This window comes from Dermacentor albipictus, chromosome 1 (assembly GCF_038994185.2).
Source record: "Dermacentor albipictus isolate Rhodes 1998 colony chromosome 1, USDA_Dalb.pri_finalv2, whole genome shotgun sequence".
Lineage (NCBI taxonomy): Eukaryota > Metazoa > Arthropoda > Arachnida > Ixodida > Ixodidae > Dermacentor > Dermacentor albipictus.
The window spans coordinates 134,247,883-134,268,209 of record NC_091821.1 but is presented as its reverse complement, the minus strand read 5'-3'; the positions used below and the strand labels follow the sequence as shown (position 1 = coordinate 134,268,209).

Below are 20,327 nucleotides of genomic sequence, written 5' to 3'. Positions count from 1 at the left end.
TACAATGTGACGGTGAAGGCTTGCAATGTTGAGGCTATCTTCTACTACCAACATGTGATGTGAACTGATGTGCCCTGCATTTCACCATGCAGGTGTCCCCTACTTCCCCGCCCACCTCTATTTTAAGTGATGCTAGCTAGATAGCTAAGCCAATGTAATAAAGCTGAGACAAGCGGATGATATTTCCTGACACTGGCAGCAACTTCTGAAACATATACCAGCACCTCATTCACGAATGACTTATGAATGGAAGCATTGAAGTACATTTTTTTTTCATCCTGCATTTATGGAGAAATGTACATTTGTACTTGCACATAACCAGCAAAATGTGTTAGTATAGGCAATTTGGCTAAATAAATTTCGGAAGTAAATAAACAAACCATAAGGTCACCATTCTTGAAAACACTAGCCAGACGTCCTTGCTCTCTTTTTTTGGCAGAAGAGCGAGCGGCAGCAGGAAACCATAATAATGTAATGGCTTGAGGTTTTCTGTGTATGCTATGCAAAATAATTCTGAAAGTAAATCTTAGATTTATTTCTATTCATTCCTGGTTTACTAAGTGGTGCCTATTTTCTCTACAGAACCTGTTACTATGACCACTTATGTTGAACTGAACTTCTTATAAGTAGTTTTGTTAGAAGGGAGTCTACTGTGTGTGTGTGTGTGTGTGTGTGTGTGTGTGTGTGTGTGTGTGTGTGTGTGTGTGTGTGTGTGTGTGTGTGTGTGTGTGTGTGTGTGTGTGTATATATATATATATATATATATATATATATATATAAACAAAAATCAGATAGGCTGTATCAGGGATGCAACTGCAGTGGGGTAAGTGAAACATCTTGTGCATGCTGCATGGGCATTAGGGTACAGAACTGACATAACCAAATACACAAGTTACATTTATTCATGCATTTGAAAGTTTACATGCCTAACTTATGTTACAGCTAGTGGGGTGTCTTAGAGTGTCATTTTGCAATCATGCTCACTCCATATTTGTAGTGGGCCCACTTGTTTTGCAGAGGGTGTTTGGGCCAATAGGGTAAAGAAATTACCCCCCTACTGGTGGCACCTGAGACTGCCCTGCGCCACTCAAGCCTGCTGCACCCATGAACAATTGGGACTGCTATGCTTACGCTCCCTACAGAGAGGGACTCATTTCGCCATGGTCAAAGGGGTTGTATATCCCTCTGTCTTGCTGCCCAAGTCCCTTCACACCATTTCTGGACATTGCATGTCGAACGAGAGGGTGCCATAACCCAGCAACTGTGAAATTTCTGCAAGAAATTGCACACTTGTAGGCCTTCTAACTCCTGATGAACACAGGTATGAGTTTGATGGATTATACCTACTATGGCTGAGTGAGCTCTCTCAAAAGTGATCAGCCCTGCTTGGATCAGCAATCAACTGTCGAGCTATGCCTCTCTGAACCCCAAGCAAGAAGCTAAATTTAGCTCTGATTAAGTCATGCATGGCACGAAAGTAACGCTATGTGCACACGCAACATGCACAATTGAGTAATGACTTCTCTCCTCTACACAACAATACCAAACTGCATGGGTAGTACAGTTGTAAAGATAAGAGATTATGCCATAACGAATCTCCATTAAATCAGTTTTAGCAAGCAGCCCACTATGACCATTTTTAAAGATGCTTCATGTCAAAACGAGAGAGAGTAATTCAGAATTTTACCAAGCAGCGAACAAAGGATACAGTTCTCCTCTCCTCTCTGGATCCTAGGAGGTCCAGGAAGGTTGATGATTACCAACTTGGAGTCATGCGATTTATTTACGATGACCTCATTCAGTTTCACTGCAGTGTGCATACGGCGCACATTGGCTTCATCCCTGCAAGAGTAACAAGCATGTCAAGACAATAATTAAAGCACCAAGGAGTGTTGCTGTGTAAGACGTTAGGGTCATATAATAGCCGTGTCAAGAATATCAAAACTCAGAAAGGTTAAACATCATGCACTGGAGCTTTAGTATAAACCGTACAATAGGTGATGTTAAACTTTGTAATTTATTTTAATATGCCAGATGTTTTGTTCATGTACTAGTCACACAAATGACCTCAATGCCTCAATAAATCCTCATTCACACTGGGGCAAAAAGAAAAAGCAACTAGGCTTTGTCATTTATCGTGGAAGTGTACTTAATTTCTGTGTTAGAAGCTACTGTTCTTCCTCAAATGTCAAAATGGTATTCTTTAGAACAATCAATGCTAACAAATGAAAGCACACGTTTCACATTTGTACATAACATGATCTCTTTTGTGTAATCACTTTAACCTTTTCTCTACAGCTGATGAGTATAGTCATCACTGGAATTGTTACCAATATAGCTGATGACGGGTACAGAACTGGTGAAGAGTACATCCATTAGCCTGCTTCTGGTTGCAGTTTTCAACATTAGCTGGCTGTGCTTACGTATATTAGTGGCATTGTGTACAGTTTTTCTCTTTATTATGGGCTGCTTGAAAGCTTGCGTTGAAAATATAGCCGCCTGCACATTGCATTTCTGGGAAATTTCTGGGAAATTTGGTACAATTTTGTTATTTATTGTAGTATGAATTGGGTTAAGAAAGCCCATGACAATGTATTTGAAACTGTGGCCAAAATATAATGTGAGATTCTTTTGTCCCATTTATAATTTTTCAAAATGTGGTAGATTGAATCACTAGGTGACTAAGTACTGCAGGAAAGGCTACCTTCAGAACGCAATTATGGATATACCTTTCAGGCACCAATTAAATCAGTATTGAAAATTTAGTTTCGCCGCATTTTTTGCATCTTCAGGATCATTAAAAGCATAAAGCAGCAAATAGGAGTAGGAATTTTCTATTCTTCAGTTAGCTTTTCTGAAGTTTACACAATGTGGACTCCATGTGAGAACTCTATCAGCAGAGCTGCACAACATACGGCCCACGAACGGAATTTTACCAGCCCGTGTCCGAATCCAAATTTCATGGCGTGTTGGTGCTGTAAACAGCTCATGGCTCTACAATGCGAATAGCTGAAATTGTCTCACTAAGCACAATGCTCACCATAACCCGTTGCAGATGTCAATCACTTTGAAACAAGGAAGGCATGAAAGTGTGGGCTCTTTCATAGAAAACAGACAAGACACACGACCATCATACACATTCGTTAAACTGTCAATGCCAAGATAGCATTATTGGCGCAGCGCCTGTGATTAAGTTGAACAAGTGCATTACCAATCTGTTTTGATTGAATGAACACAGTTGGTAGCTCCTGTGAAGCTTTTTCTTCATGTGTGCACTTTACTTTTCAGCCTTTACCACACTCTAAATCAGGGTGTCAGAGCAAAATATTTTTTGTTCTGGTTTTAGTTTCGTTCCACTGTTCTGCTCCAGAACAACAACAGCAAAAAAATGATCCATGACGGTTCCTAACGGTGTTTTTCATAAAAACAATTTCAAAGCAAAGTAACAATAAAAACATAGCATTTATTTTTCTCAATAAGTCAATTATGAATTATGAGTCAAGGCACCGAGCATGATCTCAGAAGCAGCATGTTATCGGGTGTACTTGCCAAAACCACTGTTGTGAGACCACTGTTCCTGTAATATGAACTTAAACGAACATAAATGAATGATAAAACTTCTGTAACAAAGCATCGTACCCGTAGAAAAGGAAACAATAAGCGCTTCAGAGCACAAGTCCTAGCTTTTGCTACGATGCCAATCTGCTAGTGCACTGAGTGACAGGCTTAGCTTAGTGGAGCTCTGAACCAGCTATTGCTCACACTATTTCTCACTAAGATACGCACTAACGCTGCTGTTGCCTGACGTCAGTTGTTTTGGATTGCCGACTTTCCCCTTGAACCGAAAACCGATAAAAAATATTTTGGTTTCACTCTGAAACAAAATAATTAATAACGTTTTGGTATGTTTTCATTCCGTTCCGACACACTGCTCTAAGTACAGTTCATACCCTTTGGGGCACATCTTTGTCCCACAACAATAATCGTAATATCTGTCTTGCTTGTGTATCCTTTCTTGAAAACCTTGTGCTTGCTAGTGTTCTGTCAATAATGCTATGTCACGCTGATAATGACATGCCATTTGTGATCTGGAAGTACAAGGCATGCAGCGTTAACAAAACGAAAGGCATGCAAGTTAGATGGCCATTGTTGTTGGGGGCTAAAATACACCTCAAAGGGTGTAGACTGATTTTAGAGTGCATTTTTTAAATGGCAGTACATCACAACTAAGCACCAATAAAGCTTTTTCAATTTAGTAAGACTAATGTAAATTACATTGTTTGATGCTTTATGCTAGGCCAATACAGATAACCTTGTGGTTTTCATTGACGCATTTAAGGCGCCCATAATAAAGTGACCAAGATATGGCAGGCTGTTTTTTTTTATTTGATGCTAGCCTGATTCACAAGATCAGTATTAGAATGAATGCACAGATAGCCATTCTCATACATTCTCACGGTTAAAGGTGCTACGTTTTTGTGTGTCTCTTTCATAAAAAACTTCGAAATTAGTATTAAATTCTCTATAATTTCTATTCAATTTTATTTCTATTTATTATTCTATTAAATGTATAGAAGTGGGACTGCATAATTGAATTCCAATTTTTATTTCAATTATTGAATTTTCAATAATTTCAAGCATGAGACAACATTCTCAACCAAAAGATAAACATTTGGCACGTAGGAAGCTAAGCACAACACCATAGCTTGAGAACATGTCAAGAACCTTTCTGATGTGTTTCCAGATGTGTATCAAGTTATTTGAAGATGGGAAACAGAGTGACTATCTGTTTCTCATTCTTTTCTTAGCGACGCCGGAAGACTGTGACTCCACACTGTAGCTGGTGCTCACAGAACTCTAGTATTCACCGAGCCTATAAGGCTTACGCCAGGAGCAGCCCTCATTCGGTTTTATAAAAACTTCGATAAGAAAAGATACGAACCCTCCCCCCCCCCCCCCCCCCAGCTAACAATGCCTTCAAAATGGCTTATCTCTTTGGAAGCACCTACATCTTTGAGCAGACATTCCGCCTGATGCATCTGAACTAGAGCAGACACCGGTCTTTAATGACCAATGCAGCATTAAAAGACATTCGAAGGACAGAGACAAGTGTAATGACAGCAGAAATAGACTGCCTTTCCCCAAGTAAAATGTGCAACATTTTTCAGGAAAGTGTGGCCCGTGTGGTTACCAGAGAAACTACTTTTGGCCCGCTTTAGTTTTGTTGTGCAGCCCTGTTCTACAGAAATGTCAGATAATAGAAGATCGACTGTTTCATATCTAGCATACTTTGAAAGCACCTATCCTACCACTTGAAAAATATGCCGCGTGTAAAACACTGTCAAAATCAGTGAACCTGCTAGCGCAAACAACCAGCCACCTGCCTTCCAACTTGTTCTACTAAAACATTTTACACAGATTATTTGGACTTGCAGCACAAGTCCAATCAGAAGTGTTTCAAGATGTATTCCATACATTTTAAATATCACTATTTTCATCAGTGCTCTTTATTTTCATGCACTATCTTGGTGTCATAAATGTGCACACAGTGCCTGAAAGGGATGCGAAAAGGGGGGAGTGGGGAAGTGTCCACGAGAGTACAACGAGTGGAAAGGCATGTGGCAGCACAAGCCAGTTCAATGGCCTAGCCCACTACCATATTGTGCACTTCTGCAGTGTCATTTGTCTGTACAAATGTATCCATGCCTGTTTGACAATGGGCACCTGTGCACCCATTCTGTGTGGGTGTGCATCACTGTAGCAGATCACAGCTATGCTGAATTCTTTCAATTTAGTCCCACTGCTACCATTGAATTGTGCACATAGTTAGTTTTGTATTATGAAATTGATTTCTTTTTACTTATCAGAAGTGTAAATACCATGTAGATATGGTATTTATATACCAGGTGTTTGATTTTAATGTTAACAGTAAAAACCGCCTGTGGCGTTTAGCACAAATCTTCTTATTCACATGGAATACACGAAGAGTTATACATTACTTACGCTGGAAATCAGTATGCATATTTTACTGGTTAACAAAATTTCATAATTAACTTTTCAACTATTTACTTCAGCACACATGTTGCAATACTACATGAATTGAAGCCAGTGATTTTACAAGGCACATTCACTTTGAACAAATTTTTGAAACTAGCACGCCTTTTAAGATAAGCGCAGTCAAACTTGCTGTGAAAATACACTGTTGTTCCACTCATTTTAACAGAATGCCTTGTATGCACTGAAGCTTAAAAGTTAATTACTGGAATGCCAATGCATTTGTCACAAACTTTGAGAACGCATATCTTGAAATTGGTGTCATCCTTAGAATATGTTCCAACTGAATATGGCTTTAAATGTCACTGCCTACAATTCGTACATTGCAATATGTGGTGCAAAGTAATTAGTTTAAAGTTAATTGGTAACATTGTTAATTAGTTAAACATTCACCTTCAATTTTTTGCAAATAATGTCTGTCTCTGATACGCCTGTTACACGGGCGACTTTAACCATGGTTAACGTAACCGCTGTTATCGCTAAACGCAGTTAGCACGGTTGCATGGCAGGCGAAACTGCGGTTAGGCCGCTAACCGCAGTTGACCGCCAACCGAGCTTGGCAACCTCAGTTTAGTGTAATCGACGTTTCGGAAACAGGCAAAATGGCGGACAGTACTTCTGAGTGCAGTGCTGGCGCTTCCCAGATATCTTGCAAAAAGCGTATCATTTGGCCTGACATGACAACTGAGGCACTGATACGCATTTGGGAATATAATCAGGCTGCTCTGCGCTCAAGCAGCCGAAATGCGTGCCTCTACACAAAGATGACGGCTATGCGCAAATTTAAAAATTTAAGAACAGCGCAATCAAACTGGACAAGTGAGAAACACACACAAGCGCTGTGTGTTTGTGTGCATCTCACTTAAATGTCCAGTTTGATGGCGCTGCTTTTAAACTTATAACTTCAGGGTTTTTAACATGTACTTTTTTGTGATAATTTGTGCATGCGAAATCGCAGTTTACATACATTAACACCTGAAAGCACTGCCTTTTCTTCCCTTCTTATTCTTTTTTTTGGAAATGCAAGTGTATAGTTCCAAAGTGCATTCGCATAAAGTGGTACTCCCTTTAATTATGTAACCAATGTTTGGAAACATTCATTTGTTCATTAAGAATTTGTTTTACCTTCTCGTTCAGTGGACTTTATTTTATTTTATATTTATCCATTTTTGACCCTTAATTCTGACTTTTTATATAGTTCTTTGTCCACCAGGCATGCTCACGACTGAGAGCAGGAGTATCGAAAATAAATAACCTAAACATGCAAAATGCAGTCTTACACGTTAAAACTCTCAAATATGACCATTGTTTTGCTGAAAGATAACATCTCTATACCACTGTAATCAAATGTCGAAGAAAAATTATTCAAAATGAAGCCTGTATGCAAGAGATCATGTGACGCATCATCAGACCATTAACCGTGATTGGGATAGCCCGTGTAACTCTGGCGGACTACAGTTCACGTTAACCAAGGTTGAACGAGTTAACCAAACCACAGTTAAGTTTCACTGTGGTTAAGCTGCCCATGTAACTAGGGTATGAGAGTAGTCTAGCTCAACAAGTGGAATTGGGCTCCATCTCATGGATGATATTTAAAAATTCTGTTAACGATAAAATAAAACACCCGATATAATGTATGACTCAGCTGCCCTCAATGCATTGCATGCCTTCTATAGCAAGCGTGCAACACTAGTTGATCTGCTTTCCTGAGCAGTTACAGATTGTAGAAACTTTAAACTGACTATTGAACACATAAACTCGACCTACGGCTTTATTTTCATGAGGCTGTCGAACTCTGGCTTCTGGCTATCCGATGTGGCAGCAGCAGCAACAGCTGGTGCGGCAGAGGGGCCCTTGCTTGCCACTCCATTAGAAGATGCAGCGCAGGCATCTCCAGAGCCGTCCTGTGCTTTCTTCTCTGGGCTTTCAGTTTTTGCTTTCCCATCATCCTCAGCAGCAGTAACAGGTGAGCTCTCTTTGGGTGGTGAAGAAGCCTGCTTTGTAGGTGAACCTGAGGCAGACTTTGTTGGCGATGAGTGCCGGGATGAGTGGCGTGACGAACGATTGTCTTCATCAGCAACTACATCCACCAATTCTGAGTCACCAGCTTGCTGAGGTGGTTTGTCACTAAACCGCACCTGTGGAAACAATTGTCAAATTAGGTGCGATTTTAAGTGCATTTAAGCATCATTGACATTGTGCAATTTAATGCAGTTGACTGTCATACGCAAGTGCAGTACTATTAAGATGTATCTATTGCAGACTTGTATGTAACAAATGACATGTAATTAATTACTTGTAATCAATGATATTTTTGGTAATTTTGTAATTTAACTATTCATTTACTCAGTAACACTCACTCTAATTGAATTAAAGTCGCCGACTGATTTTTCGGACTTCAAAAATTCGGACATGCTCGATTATTTGGTCTGCTTCGCGGCACCGCCATTCTCCCCATAGACCATAGTGTATAACTGCCGAAAGTTCGGACACCTTGCAACCTCTCGTCTGATTTTTCAGACGCTCCTTGAGCCAACTTGATCGAGAGCACCATGCACCGACTCTGACCGGTGCATGGTTCAACTCAGGGATCAGTTTTAGGTCCCCTTTTATTTCTACTCTTCATTAATGATATTGATAGTGATCTTACGTCTTCATTTAGAATGTTTGCGGATGACTGTGTCATTTATAGAGTCAGAGATAATGCAAATGACATTTCATTATTACAGACTGATTTAGACCTTATACGAACGTGGTGCAATACATGGGAAATGTCACTAAATGTTGAAAAATGTGTTCACGTCACCTTTTCAAGGAAGCGCGCATTTGAGCCATGCACTTATACCTTGAGTAATATGGAATTAAATAAACTTGACGAATACAAATATTTAGGAATTTTAATGACATCTGACTTAAGATGGAACGGGCACATTACGCATATTAAAAATAAGGCAATACGTTTATTGGGTTTCCTCCGCCGTAACTTCAGTCAAATACCGAACAAATTAAAAGAGCTATTGTATTTGACTTATGTTCGTGGTTGTATTTGTTGGGATCCGTACACGGCTGATCTCACAGAACAGCTTTAAAGAGTGCAGAATAGAGCAGCTAGGTTTGTTCTTAATGACTATAGTAGAAAATTAAGTATGACAGAAAGTAAAATTAAATTATCATGGCAAGCATTAAAAGACCGGCGAAAAAACCTGAGGTTGAAATTTTTCCACGCTGTTTATTATTCAAAAACAGGGATTGAGGGAGAAAGATATATTAAGTCGCCTACTTATATGTCGTTGAGACGCGACCATGCGCTGAAAGTCTGCGAGTATCCTTTCAAGGGTGACGTCTTTAGGTATTCTTTTTTTGTTCGGTCTATCAGAGAATGGAATGCTCTTTCGCCTGACATTGTTAATATTGAAAACAATGATGCGTTTTATCCTGCTTTATGTATGTGATTGCTTATTCCTTCCTTTAATATGTAATCCCCCCTGCTGTAATGCTCGCATGGGCGATGCAGGTATCTAATAAATAAATAATAATAAAAAAAACTTGCTGAACGCCATTTTTGTTTTGAACGGAGCCTCCTTGCTGCCCCACTAGGGTGGCTAGAATGGGGAGGTGTGAAGACCGTGGCGCCACCACCATTGCCTAGTGAGGTCCCGCTGCACATTCCTGCCACTGGGGGAAAATTCGGCGCTTCCATCGGGGCCGCTGTGAGCTTGTCAGTCTCGTAGGCCGCGGTGCTGCGCAAGGTAGCTCTCGTGGTCTATGTAGTGCAGCTCTGTTAAGCTTTTTACAGTAGTGCATGAGCTTTTACAGCTTGGCAAAGAGCACCACGAGAGGAAATGTGTCCCCTGTGGTTTTGGAATCGCTGCTGTCGCAGTAGCAGCCGCTCCCAGAAAACGAAGAAACAGCCTTGGATGACACTGCACTACCTGCCGAAGCAACAGAAACAGCAGAAGTTGCCTGGGACCATGTGAACTATGTGGAGAAACACAGTGACGCACACCTGGTTTATTACATTGCGCGCTACGTAGCCAGGTAGTGCATTATTTTAACTGATTGCAAGGCATGTAGGGATGTCTGTCTTGGGATAAGAGAAAGTACCGCACCAACTGCCAGCATAAGCTTGCAAACAGTGTGACAAGGGGAGGCGGGGTGGAGGAAGGTCTTCTGTACCCATCAGTCTGTCTATACAACCTTATTCAGACCCTTGAGGACAGACTCACTCGTGCATTTAGCACTACACGACTGCATGCAAAATTTGTCAAGGATTTCTTGCCTCTAGCAGCCAATGTGCCACTGATTGGCTGCACGGAGCATTCCACTGCTCTAACAGGATTGGTGGCTAAATTTTAATGCATCCCGTGTTCGCTTTTCGCTCAAAGGGCTAAACCAGTGGGCTCCTCACAACACAGTCAAGAGGGTTAAGCCGCGTGCTTTGTAAAAAATGGGATGCTCTGCAATGACTGTGCTATTTGCAATAAACTCGTATTAAGTCATCAGCATTTGTGCTTTTTATAATTTTTTTACCACATTACTAATATATTGCATTAACTTCCTCCTCTTAAAGTGCTATTACAATCGCAAATATGTGACTAATGTGCGCACGACACATTCAAAGCTGTTCCAACGCGTTGGCCTTCCACGGTGATTTCATTTCATTTCATTTATTCAACCTTAAGGGCCCGAAGGCATTGCATAAGGGGGGGCGTGCATCAAAGTTGTACAGCTTCATAAGAAAGTAACATAAGTGCACATTGATTGTAATAGGTAAAAAAAAGAGAGAATTACAATAAAGAAGAAAACGAAACATATACACAGTACCGAGGTGATAAATAAATATTAATAAGACAAGTGTGGTATTTAGGTGGTTATTTTAGCATTATCAAAATCGTTTAGTTTTTTGCAAAATGTTTTGTGGTCGCTGCATGGAACAATGTTATCCGGGAGTGTGTTCCAAAGTGTTACGGCATGAGGGAAGAATGAGCTGCCCATCGCCGTCATCCGGCACTTTATCGTCGCCAAGGGGCGAGTATGAGATAAACGGGATATGTTCTGAATGGCCGTTTTAAGAGGGCATGTCCTGATTGGGTGAAGTAAAAGAAAGTGTGACGAAGGCAAAGACGAGAGGTTACACGCCGTGAAGCAAGCAATGGAAGAGACAAAGTTTGTTTTAAGGTGATTACGCTGATATGTCTTGAATATTGTGACGTAATGAAGCGAGCAGCGCGGTTTTGTACGGCTTCTAAGTCATCGGTGAGATAAGCTTGAGAGGGATGCCAGATGGATGATGCGTACTCAAGTTTGGGTCGCACATACAATAAATATGCTAGTTTTTTTTATTTCAGACGATGCGGATTTTAAGTTACGTCGCAAATACCCCAGTGTGCGTGAAGCTTCACAGCGAATTGTTTGAATATGTTTCACCCATGGAAGTGATGGCGTCATATGAACTCCTATATCTTTGTAGAGAGAGAGAGAGAGAGAGAGCAAATGATAAATGAAAGGTAGGGAGGTTAACCAGCACTGAGCCCAGTTGGCTACACTGCACTGGGGAAAGGGAAAGGGGGACAGAAAGGTTAAAAGAAGAAGAGAAAGTCCACTGGGGATATCATTCGGTCACTCAGTTCGGATCACAGATGCTGACTCAGTCCGGTAGCTTTCAAATATCGCAGCAGCGCTTTTATTTTCGTGGCCTTTTGTAGCTGCGATATGCAAGGCTGTGGTCCAAAGATCTTGTTCAAGGTGAACGGCTTTCTGTCTAGCTGATTGAGAGCTATGCAGAGGTAATGCCTTTCATTTTAGATATTTGTAAGTACACGTGTGGTCAATAGGAACAGAGTTAATGTGATAAGTGTGGTGTATGGTGGTGCATTTGTGCATGTAGGATATTACTTTGCATTTAGTGAGGTTTAGAAGCATATGCCATTTTTCGCACCAAGAAGCGATAGTGTCAAGGTCGTGTTGTAGGGCGCTTGTGCCATTAGATATATGAAGGGGGTTGTAAAGAACGCAATCGTCTGCAAAAAGCCACAGCTTTGTTGATATGCTAGTGGGAAGGTCATTTATGTAAATCAAAAACTATAGAGGAGATAAACCTGAGCCTTGGGGAACACCGGAAGTCACACTGGTAAAGGTTGACTGAAAATTGTTAGCATACGTAAACTGAACGCGTCCTGTTCAAAAACTTTCATTCCATTTGATAATCTTGGTGTGGTACCGAGGGAAGATAATTTTGCAAGGAGATGGTTGTGAGACACACAATTAAAGGCCTTTGAAAAATCTAGGAATACTACATCTATTTGAAGGTGATCATCCATGTGTAGTAGTAGGTCGTGCGTAAATTTGGCTAGTTGAGTTTCGCAAGACAGAGACATTTACGAAAACCATATGGTAAAGGGTAAAAAAAATTGATTGCTTCTAGGTAATCCATTAGGTTAGATGCTATAATGTGCTCAAGGAGCTTAGATGGGACACTGGTTAGAGAGATCAGACGGCAATTAGTAGGGTTATCCCGCCTTCCTGCTTTAAAAATGGGAACTACCTTTGCTTTTTTTCCAATCGTCGGGCACGTTACCTGTGTTTAAGGATTGATTAAATCTAAGGTACAAAAATTTAGTAGAGAGAGTTAGAGCGCTTTTAAGTAATTTGGTGTTTATGTTGTCACAGCCACCTGAGGATGATATTTTAAGAGAGCGAATTAGATTAAATACGCCATCTGGGTTTATTTGCACTTTAGGCATTGTTTTTGCCAAGAAGCCAGGTAAAGGTTCCATAGTGCAGGGATTAGGGACGTGGAATACCGACGTGAAGAATTCATTTAGGGCTGCTGTGCAATTATTAGGGCTTATTACTTCATCATCTGCATCAACGAAATTTATTTGGTTAGTTTCTTGTTTCGTGGAGATGACACACCAGAATTTGTTTGGGCTTGAGCGAAGCATTGTAATCAGGTCAGCTGAGAAGAATTTGTCCTTGGCCTCGTTTAATGTTTTAGTATATTCAGTCTCACAGAGGCGGTGTTGTTCCCATGCTTCTGGACTATTTTTGCTTTTGGCGGTTCTGTAGAGGCGTTTTTTCCTGTTAAGCAGTGATTTTAAGTGTTTGTTAAAGCACGAGTTATTTGAGTCGGACTTTATAATGATTGTAGGCATATATTTGTTTTTTAGGCTCAGCAACATGTTTATTTTATAGAGTTCCCAATTAGCATTCACAGAACGGGTTGCGTAGGACTTTTCAAAGTGTTCATAAAAGCGAGTGAGTTCATCATTGATTAGTTCAAAGTTTCCTCTATTATAGTCTGTGATTAATTTATTTTAGGTGATCTTCTTTTTAGTGGCATAGAGAGAGATATATGAAGAAGTTTGTGGTCGCTAATCTTGGGTAGTATTGTCACACTTGATATGTCATCAGGGCAGCTGGTGAGTAAAAGATCAATTGTGTTATCTCCTCTAGTGGGGCTGGTTATTGTTTGATGGAGGTTGAAGTCTAGCGCCAAGTCTAGGAATTGTTTGGATTCATTCAATGGTGATTGATTAGTTACTGAAAAAAGGGCCCAATTGATGTGAGGGTAGTTGAAATGCCCGAAAAGAAAAATAGGCGCACTGAGGAATTTATCTTTTATGTTTGTAAAGGAATTGCGAAGGTGGTCACAAAGAAGTGGATGGCTGTCCGGTGGTCTATAGCAAATGCCATATACAACTGATTTAACTGTGGAATTATGTACACAAAGCGCCATGTTAGTTCTAAATTGGAATCATGGAAGATGAGTGAGGACGATAGGTTGTTATTGACTGCTACAAGGAGGCCGCCTCCTTCCCTATCTTTTCGGTCATGATGGTATAGCATGAAATTCTGATTCAAGGTGAAAACTTCCTAATCTTTGATGTTGTCAGTCAGCCATGTCTCGGTGAGAAGAAGTAAGTCTGCGTCGATAAAACCGTGTAGCTGCTCACTTTTCAGAATTACGCTTCTGATGTTCGTGAAACCAATGTTTACATCTACTAACAAAGATGAACGGTTGCTTGAACGACCTTTGTTGTTTAGTCTGTGTTATTTGGTGCATGCCTCGGCCTTGTCATGCGACTGATAAGTGGCAGGTACTAATGCAGGAGGGTTCATGCATTCTAGGACAGTATCGGTTGCAGTGTCATAAAAATATGACTTACTGCCTACGTGAAGTTCATCAATGGAAAGCTTAAAGGCACATTTTTGAGAGCATATGAACTAGACTAATTTGGAGCGCGCGTGGCGAGTAGAGGGGGCAAAATCTTCTCTGATAGCGTAGTCAGTTCCTTTCAGTTGGCGGCCGCAAGCAAGAATGTTTTCTTTAGTCTGAAATGATTTAGCTTTACAATAATTGGATTCCTATGAACTGTACTTTCGGCAAGGCATAAGTGCGCCAACCTCGGCAAAAGGTGGATGCAAAAGCCCTCCTCGCTGTATCGGTTGCGCGGTCGGTGCTCACAGTTTCAACGTGCAATGAGAGCAGTGAAACACTCCATAAAATTTCTACAAGGCTGAAAAAAAAATACTTGTCAGCATCGAAAGCATTGAAGCGGAAAAACTAAAGCGTGACAAATCATTTGCCTGTCCAAAGGTATACAGACGGTGCGAGAAACTACGGCGCCCCTGCCCGCAGCGCTATCACACAGCAGGAACGCGTTTTGGGGCCAGCCTTCAGGGGCCGGTCTTCACACCTCCCCATTCTAGCCACCCCAGCCCCACGAAGTGGCTACTGCAAATCCCCGCTCATCATCATCGTTTCTGCCTGGTTCGATAGAATTGCTACAGCAGTTCTGGTCTCAGCTTAGTAAGCCATGTCAAGACAATCCAGTAGCTGATTTCTTTCTTTCTTCATGCATGACGCTGCGAGTAGGCCACGTTTTTCGTTTGTGCGACCGGTATCGGTCTGTGGTGATGTTTACTTTGTGTGCTGTGTCTAGGTTGCGGTGATGCAACGTGGCATATGGAAACATTGCATCAAGTGTCTAATGGCGCTGACAGTGCCCGCGCAGACTGTGCTGGGGAATGCCGGCAGGCGGGTGCCAGGAGGCCTAGGATTTGTCGCCTTCTGATGTGCACCCTACTGACGCCGAAAATTTTCTGCCGAGACCTGCGCAGTGGTTCTGGACACTGTCTCATTTGACAGTTTCACAGGTGCTGACACTGCTGCACTGACATGTGCAGAACTTGACGACGGCGAGATCATTCATCAGGTTTCTGCTGCACCGCCAGACGATGACTCTGAGTCGGAAGATGATGCACCATGTGCTATGTTGCCGTCGCATGCGGAGCGTGTACAAGCAGTGACTGTGCTTTCAGCCGCCTATAGTGACTGTACGACCCTCTCCGAGATTCAGGCTTACCTGATTGCGCGTAAACGGAACAGCGTGCAACGGCGGATTCATGATTTCTTCAAGCCTACTGCCGAGCCTGAATAAGTGCATAGAAATAAAGGATTTCTTTTTTTTTCTTAATCTGCTTTTTCAGACAACAGTTTATTCGGACATTTCTGCAGTCCCCATGAGGTCCAAATAAACGGTCGGCGACTGTACTTTTTTTCAGTGGCCAGTTACATGCACCCAATTACGTTTTTGACAAAACAAGCTATAACAGGTGACGCAGCATTGAGCACTTAAATTTAGTGCAAACTACAGTGTCTGAAGATGAAAACATGAGCATGGGTTACCTCCTTCCAAAAATCAGCGTCCTGCAGCTATAGCTCCATAACATGAACATGGCAGGGTTGCAGAATTGCACACCTCTCTAGTCCGACCTCTGAGCTTTTCTCTAATAATAGGTTCTCTCTCTTTCTTTCCTGGAGGCACTTTAAGCAGCCTTCATAAGCGATAAGAGCTGCTACTCAATTATTTGCTCAGTGCTGCCTACGACTTCTCTGATACAGACAGAAGTTCTTGGCTGTTTTAGCATATCTTTCTATCTGTTTGATATGTACACAACTCTGATGCGTGTACACCTATTATGTGTTTGTAACGCATGAACAGTATTCTAGGGCTGAGTAATATGCAGCTTTATATTTCATTACATTACAAATTTATCCACCTTTTCAAAGAACATGAGCATTTGCTGGCGTACATTATAATTAGTCTAAATGGCTAGCGAGTAAAGGGCACCGGTAGGAGGTCCACCAGATGATGGCCAACAGATTAAAACAGCGTTTCTATACAGTGATGACCACTTCGGATGTTGATGCCAGATAATCACCTATTCATAGTTTTTCAGCTTTTCACTTGTCCTATTGCGGGTGCCTTACCGTAGCCTTAGCAAAAATGAAGTGGTTCGCTTCACACAGGACCTAGACCTGAGCATCGTGGCATTGAGTAACCAGAATCTTGTTAGCAAGGTATTCGTACGTTACAAGACAGACCTTCTCACCAGCGCGCACTCTGAGAGAGTTTTCAAGGTCACTGCAGATGTCTTCACAAGAAAACGAGGGAAGATTATTGAAGAAAATTTTAGCAATTCTTAGTGCAGATAAACGTCTGAAGGGCTGCAAAGGACACATTGAAGAAGCCCGGCATGCTCGTTCTGTTTACTGTATCTTTGTAATATTAATAAAATAGAGAAGAAAGTAATGGTAATTTAATCAACTACTGTTTAGCAATTGCTCAATTACTTTTGTGGGGCATTAATTGGTAATTAATAAAATAGGGAGGAAAGTAATCAACTACTTTTTAGCAATTGCTCAATTACATTTGTGGGACAGTAATTGGTAACTGTAATAAACTAAATTTTTGAAAGAAGTAAGTGTAACTGTAAGCGTTTTTTTTTTTCTGTAATGTGTATAAGCCTGATCTACTGTCACATTCAACAGTTGCAATGCACAGGCTGTGGCTGGAGCACTCTCCAGGTCAAGCTGGTGGTGCTAACGTGTGACATGCTTGACAATAAAATGGAATGAGCTTTGTCTTTCTAGCAATACACATTAATAGCCCTGTGCTTTCAATCATCTGTTTCCTTTGGATGCGGTAGTCCTATATTGTGAAATCATGAAACAATGGCCGACCAAAGAACAGCGGTTTGCCATGATGAAGCACACTGCATTAAGCACAGAAAGTCACATTTCCGGATAGGCCAGTGTACCTATTATCACTTTATGATAAGGCACACCACATCTACAGAAAGCAGATTATGGGAAGCACTGCAGATTATGGGAAGCACTGCAGATTATGGGAAACACTGAAGTTCATGTGCATTGCCAGATGTGACAAGCCCTTTCCACTTTATTCTTGAGCACGTCGAATGTTAGCACCACCAGGTTGACCCGGAGAGTGCCGCAGACAAGGCTTGCATATTGCAAGTGTTATAGTGAATGCGGTGAATGTACTGAAGCTTTCGTTATTTTTCAGTCTTTAAGCGGATTACAAGAATAACAAAAGCACAGTAAAAAAAAGTTATTTAAGCCTATTAATTAATTTATAGTGTCTCAAGCACAAAGTGGCTACACAGATAAGCCTCTCACAATCTGGTGATAAACTTTCAATGCTCATGCTTCTTAAGAAATCCGATGAGGTGCTTACCTTTGAACTAGTATGGTTCTGGAGGGGATTGTGGTGATGATCCACAATCGTTTGAATCTGTTCAACAAAAAAAGAAAAACAGTTGCAAAATATTTTTAGAAAATTGGTGCCATGCACAAAAATCAGTCAGAGCAAATTACCATGCTCAAGGTTTCTCGCCTGCTCAGCCTCATATGCTTGAGCATCTCTGTACGCTGCTCCATCATTAGTGTTCTTTCATAGGTGTATGCCGAGATGTCACTGTCATTCTGCAAATAAAACAGAAGTGACCATTCTAAGCAAAGAGACAATATAATTGCAGTTGCTCCAAAGAATGATGGAGTATACAATGAATACAATGATACTGATAATTTACCCACATGCTTATCAGGTACATACTGTTGAATAAGACTGTGCAAATGTGATTGCGATGCAGAAATCAGCATATGATAGCCAACTTTTCATGGAAATGGGCACAGCGAATAGCAAGACAGAACTGATGCTTTGAAATACCATTTCCACAACTTCCACTTCTGCATCTATTCTCAGGTGGTAGAGGAACATGGCCAGGTCTTTCTTCATTTGAATGCTGTTGTCTTCAAGCTCTACAAGTGCATTGTGTGCTTGGTCAAGGCAACAGACATTAATAAACAAAGGCACTTCAAGAAAGAAAGAAATGAAGTTGCTCCAAGGCATCTGTAACCTCAAAGATGTTATGTTTAAATGCACCAAGCCACTACACAAGCTTGCTGCTGCACATATGACTGAGCATTTCCCAGTACACTTTTACTTAATGAAAAAAGCCAGCAAAGATCAAGGTGCAAGAAAGGAACCTTTCTTGTCTAAAGAAAACATTCCTTAACTGTGAGAGGGGGACAGAAGAAGCAGAACGTGGAAAAAAGGGAGTCAGCAGAGCAATATTTTTAATGAGTCGTAAACTAACTAGAAGCCTATGTGAGCGCTCGTGTTTATTGTGCTCTATGTATTAATGTGGTGTAACTTTACTGCGAGAGCTGTTATGAGCTAATAACTAGGTTTGCATGGTCCTGTCCATTTGTATGTTCACACTTCACGCCAGCCATTCCTGTGACAGAAGTTTACATCCTAATCTTTTGGTAGTCTAAAATACAAATTTAGGTTGAAAAATAGCAGGGATCGAGTGACCTGTCATTTGTTTGACTCATGCTGTATATGCTTGTTAAAAATTTCGCAAGAACAAATAAACAGTGCACATATAGCCTTATCATGCATAGATGTACTGTAAGATAGCATATAGTAACAAGACAGTGGATAGAAGGTGCAGATTAAACAAGATTTGAAAGACTGAAGGAAACTGCAAAAGGCTTGGATGAGTTTAACAAGGTTTGCACAAAAGTGGAGGAAACTGCAAAAGATTGGGATCAATGAGCAACATTCGTACAACAGCACATAGCAATTGTGGGGTTTTATTTCCATCTGCTGCCCCAGTAAATTAACTCAAGGACAGAAGGAAATTATGTCTTTTTTTTTATTTGTCATGATAAATTACTGCAATTACTGCAAAAACCACATGATTGCCCTGTTTACAAATAACACTTTGTATTGTACACACATTAGCTCTCCATTTTCTTTGTGTGTGTGTGTGAAAATATGTGAAATGTGAAAATACGAGGGACATTCCAAAAGTAAGTTTCATCATTTATTTTCACACTGATACTTTAGTGCAAAAAAAAGAATGCACCCTGGCATCATGAACTGTACACCTTGCACCATTTTTCCACATAGTCGCCACCTACATTGAGACATTTGTCGTAGCGTGCAATCAGTTTGAAGAAACCACTCAGCTAAACTCAGTGCCCTGCAATGCAAGGGATTGTCACACAGCCTGCTCTACCTCTATATTATTTTCTAAGTAACATCCCGAGAGTGCGGCTTTCAATGCAGGGAACAGGTGAAAGTTTGATGGGGCAAGATTGAGGCTGTTGGCTGGGTGATCTAATCTCTCCCATACAAAGCGACCAATCTGATCTTGTGTGAGCCTTGCTGTGCGTGGTTTTGCGTTGTGGTCCAAGAGCACAACACCTTCACTAAAGAGCCCTGGTCTCTTTCGTTGAATGGTGGGCCTGAATTCGGTGAGGGTGTGAGGGTGTCGCAGTAGCGTGCCACATGGATGGTCCCTTCGTGGAGGAAATGAAGCAGAATCACACCTTTCGTGTCCCATAACATTGTGGCCATAACCTCGGGCACACCGGTTTGCTGCTATTCTCTCTTCTTCGGCGCTCCGAGCAATGCGTCATTCCTCCTCCACTGATGCTCCTTCCATTGTTGAACCGGTAATGGGCGTGGATTCTTATGGCAATCGTTTGTTTCACTTGGTGTACCATCTTATATTTAAAAAAAGAAAATGGCGGAACTTACTTTTAGAACGTCCCTTGTATATTGGTTTTTCCTAATATCCTAAAAAATTTCAGCTGGTATCGAGTGCTCTGTCCTTTCCTCATTTTTCCATCAATCTTTCGTGCTGTTTCAAGCTTAAGGTTCGAAGATAAACAAACTAGCCCAAATCAAAATATTGTAACAATAACATTCAGTAGGTTTAATTGGAATTTTCTTAAAACTGCTGAGACAAAATTTTTCTGCCTTAGTTTTCTTTAATAGATAGCTACTAATTCAGTAATTGCAGTCATCATGATCATCATCATCCTTTTTAATTCTGGTGAAAATTCCAATATATATTTGTAGTAGTCTAAGAAATTCATGTATTTGATGCAT

At 41.0% G+C, this 20,327-nt stretch overlaps 1 protein-coding gene across 7 annotated transcripts in view; it reads right to left on the bottom strand.

Annotated features, from left to right (window-relative positions):
• The window catches only part of kcc (solute carrier family 12 member kcc), a 436,470-nt gene that overhangs the window by 8,235 nt on the left and 407,908 nt on the right, over positions 1-20,327 (bottom strand). For all 7 annotated transcript variants that reach the window (XM_065424384.1, XM_065424386.1, XM_065424383.1 and 4 more), the window contains 5 exons: positions 18,090-18,181; positions 17,738-17,845; positions 17,598-17,654; positions 7,822-8,192; positions 1,709-1,842 (listed from right to left, as the gene is read on the bottom strand). In XM_065424384.1, the coding sequence (XP_065280456.1) occupies positions 1,709-1,842; positions 7,822-8,192; positions 17,598-17,654; positions 17,738-17,845; positions 18,090-18,181 (762 nt within the window). The remainder of the gene's footprint in view (positions 1-1,708; positions 1,843-7,821; positions 8,193-17,597; positions 17,655-17,737; positions 17,846-18,089; positions 18,182-20,327) is intronic.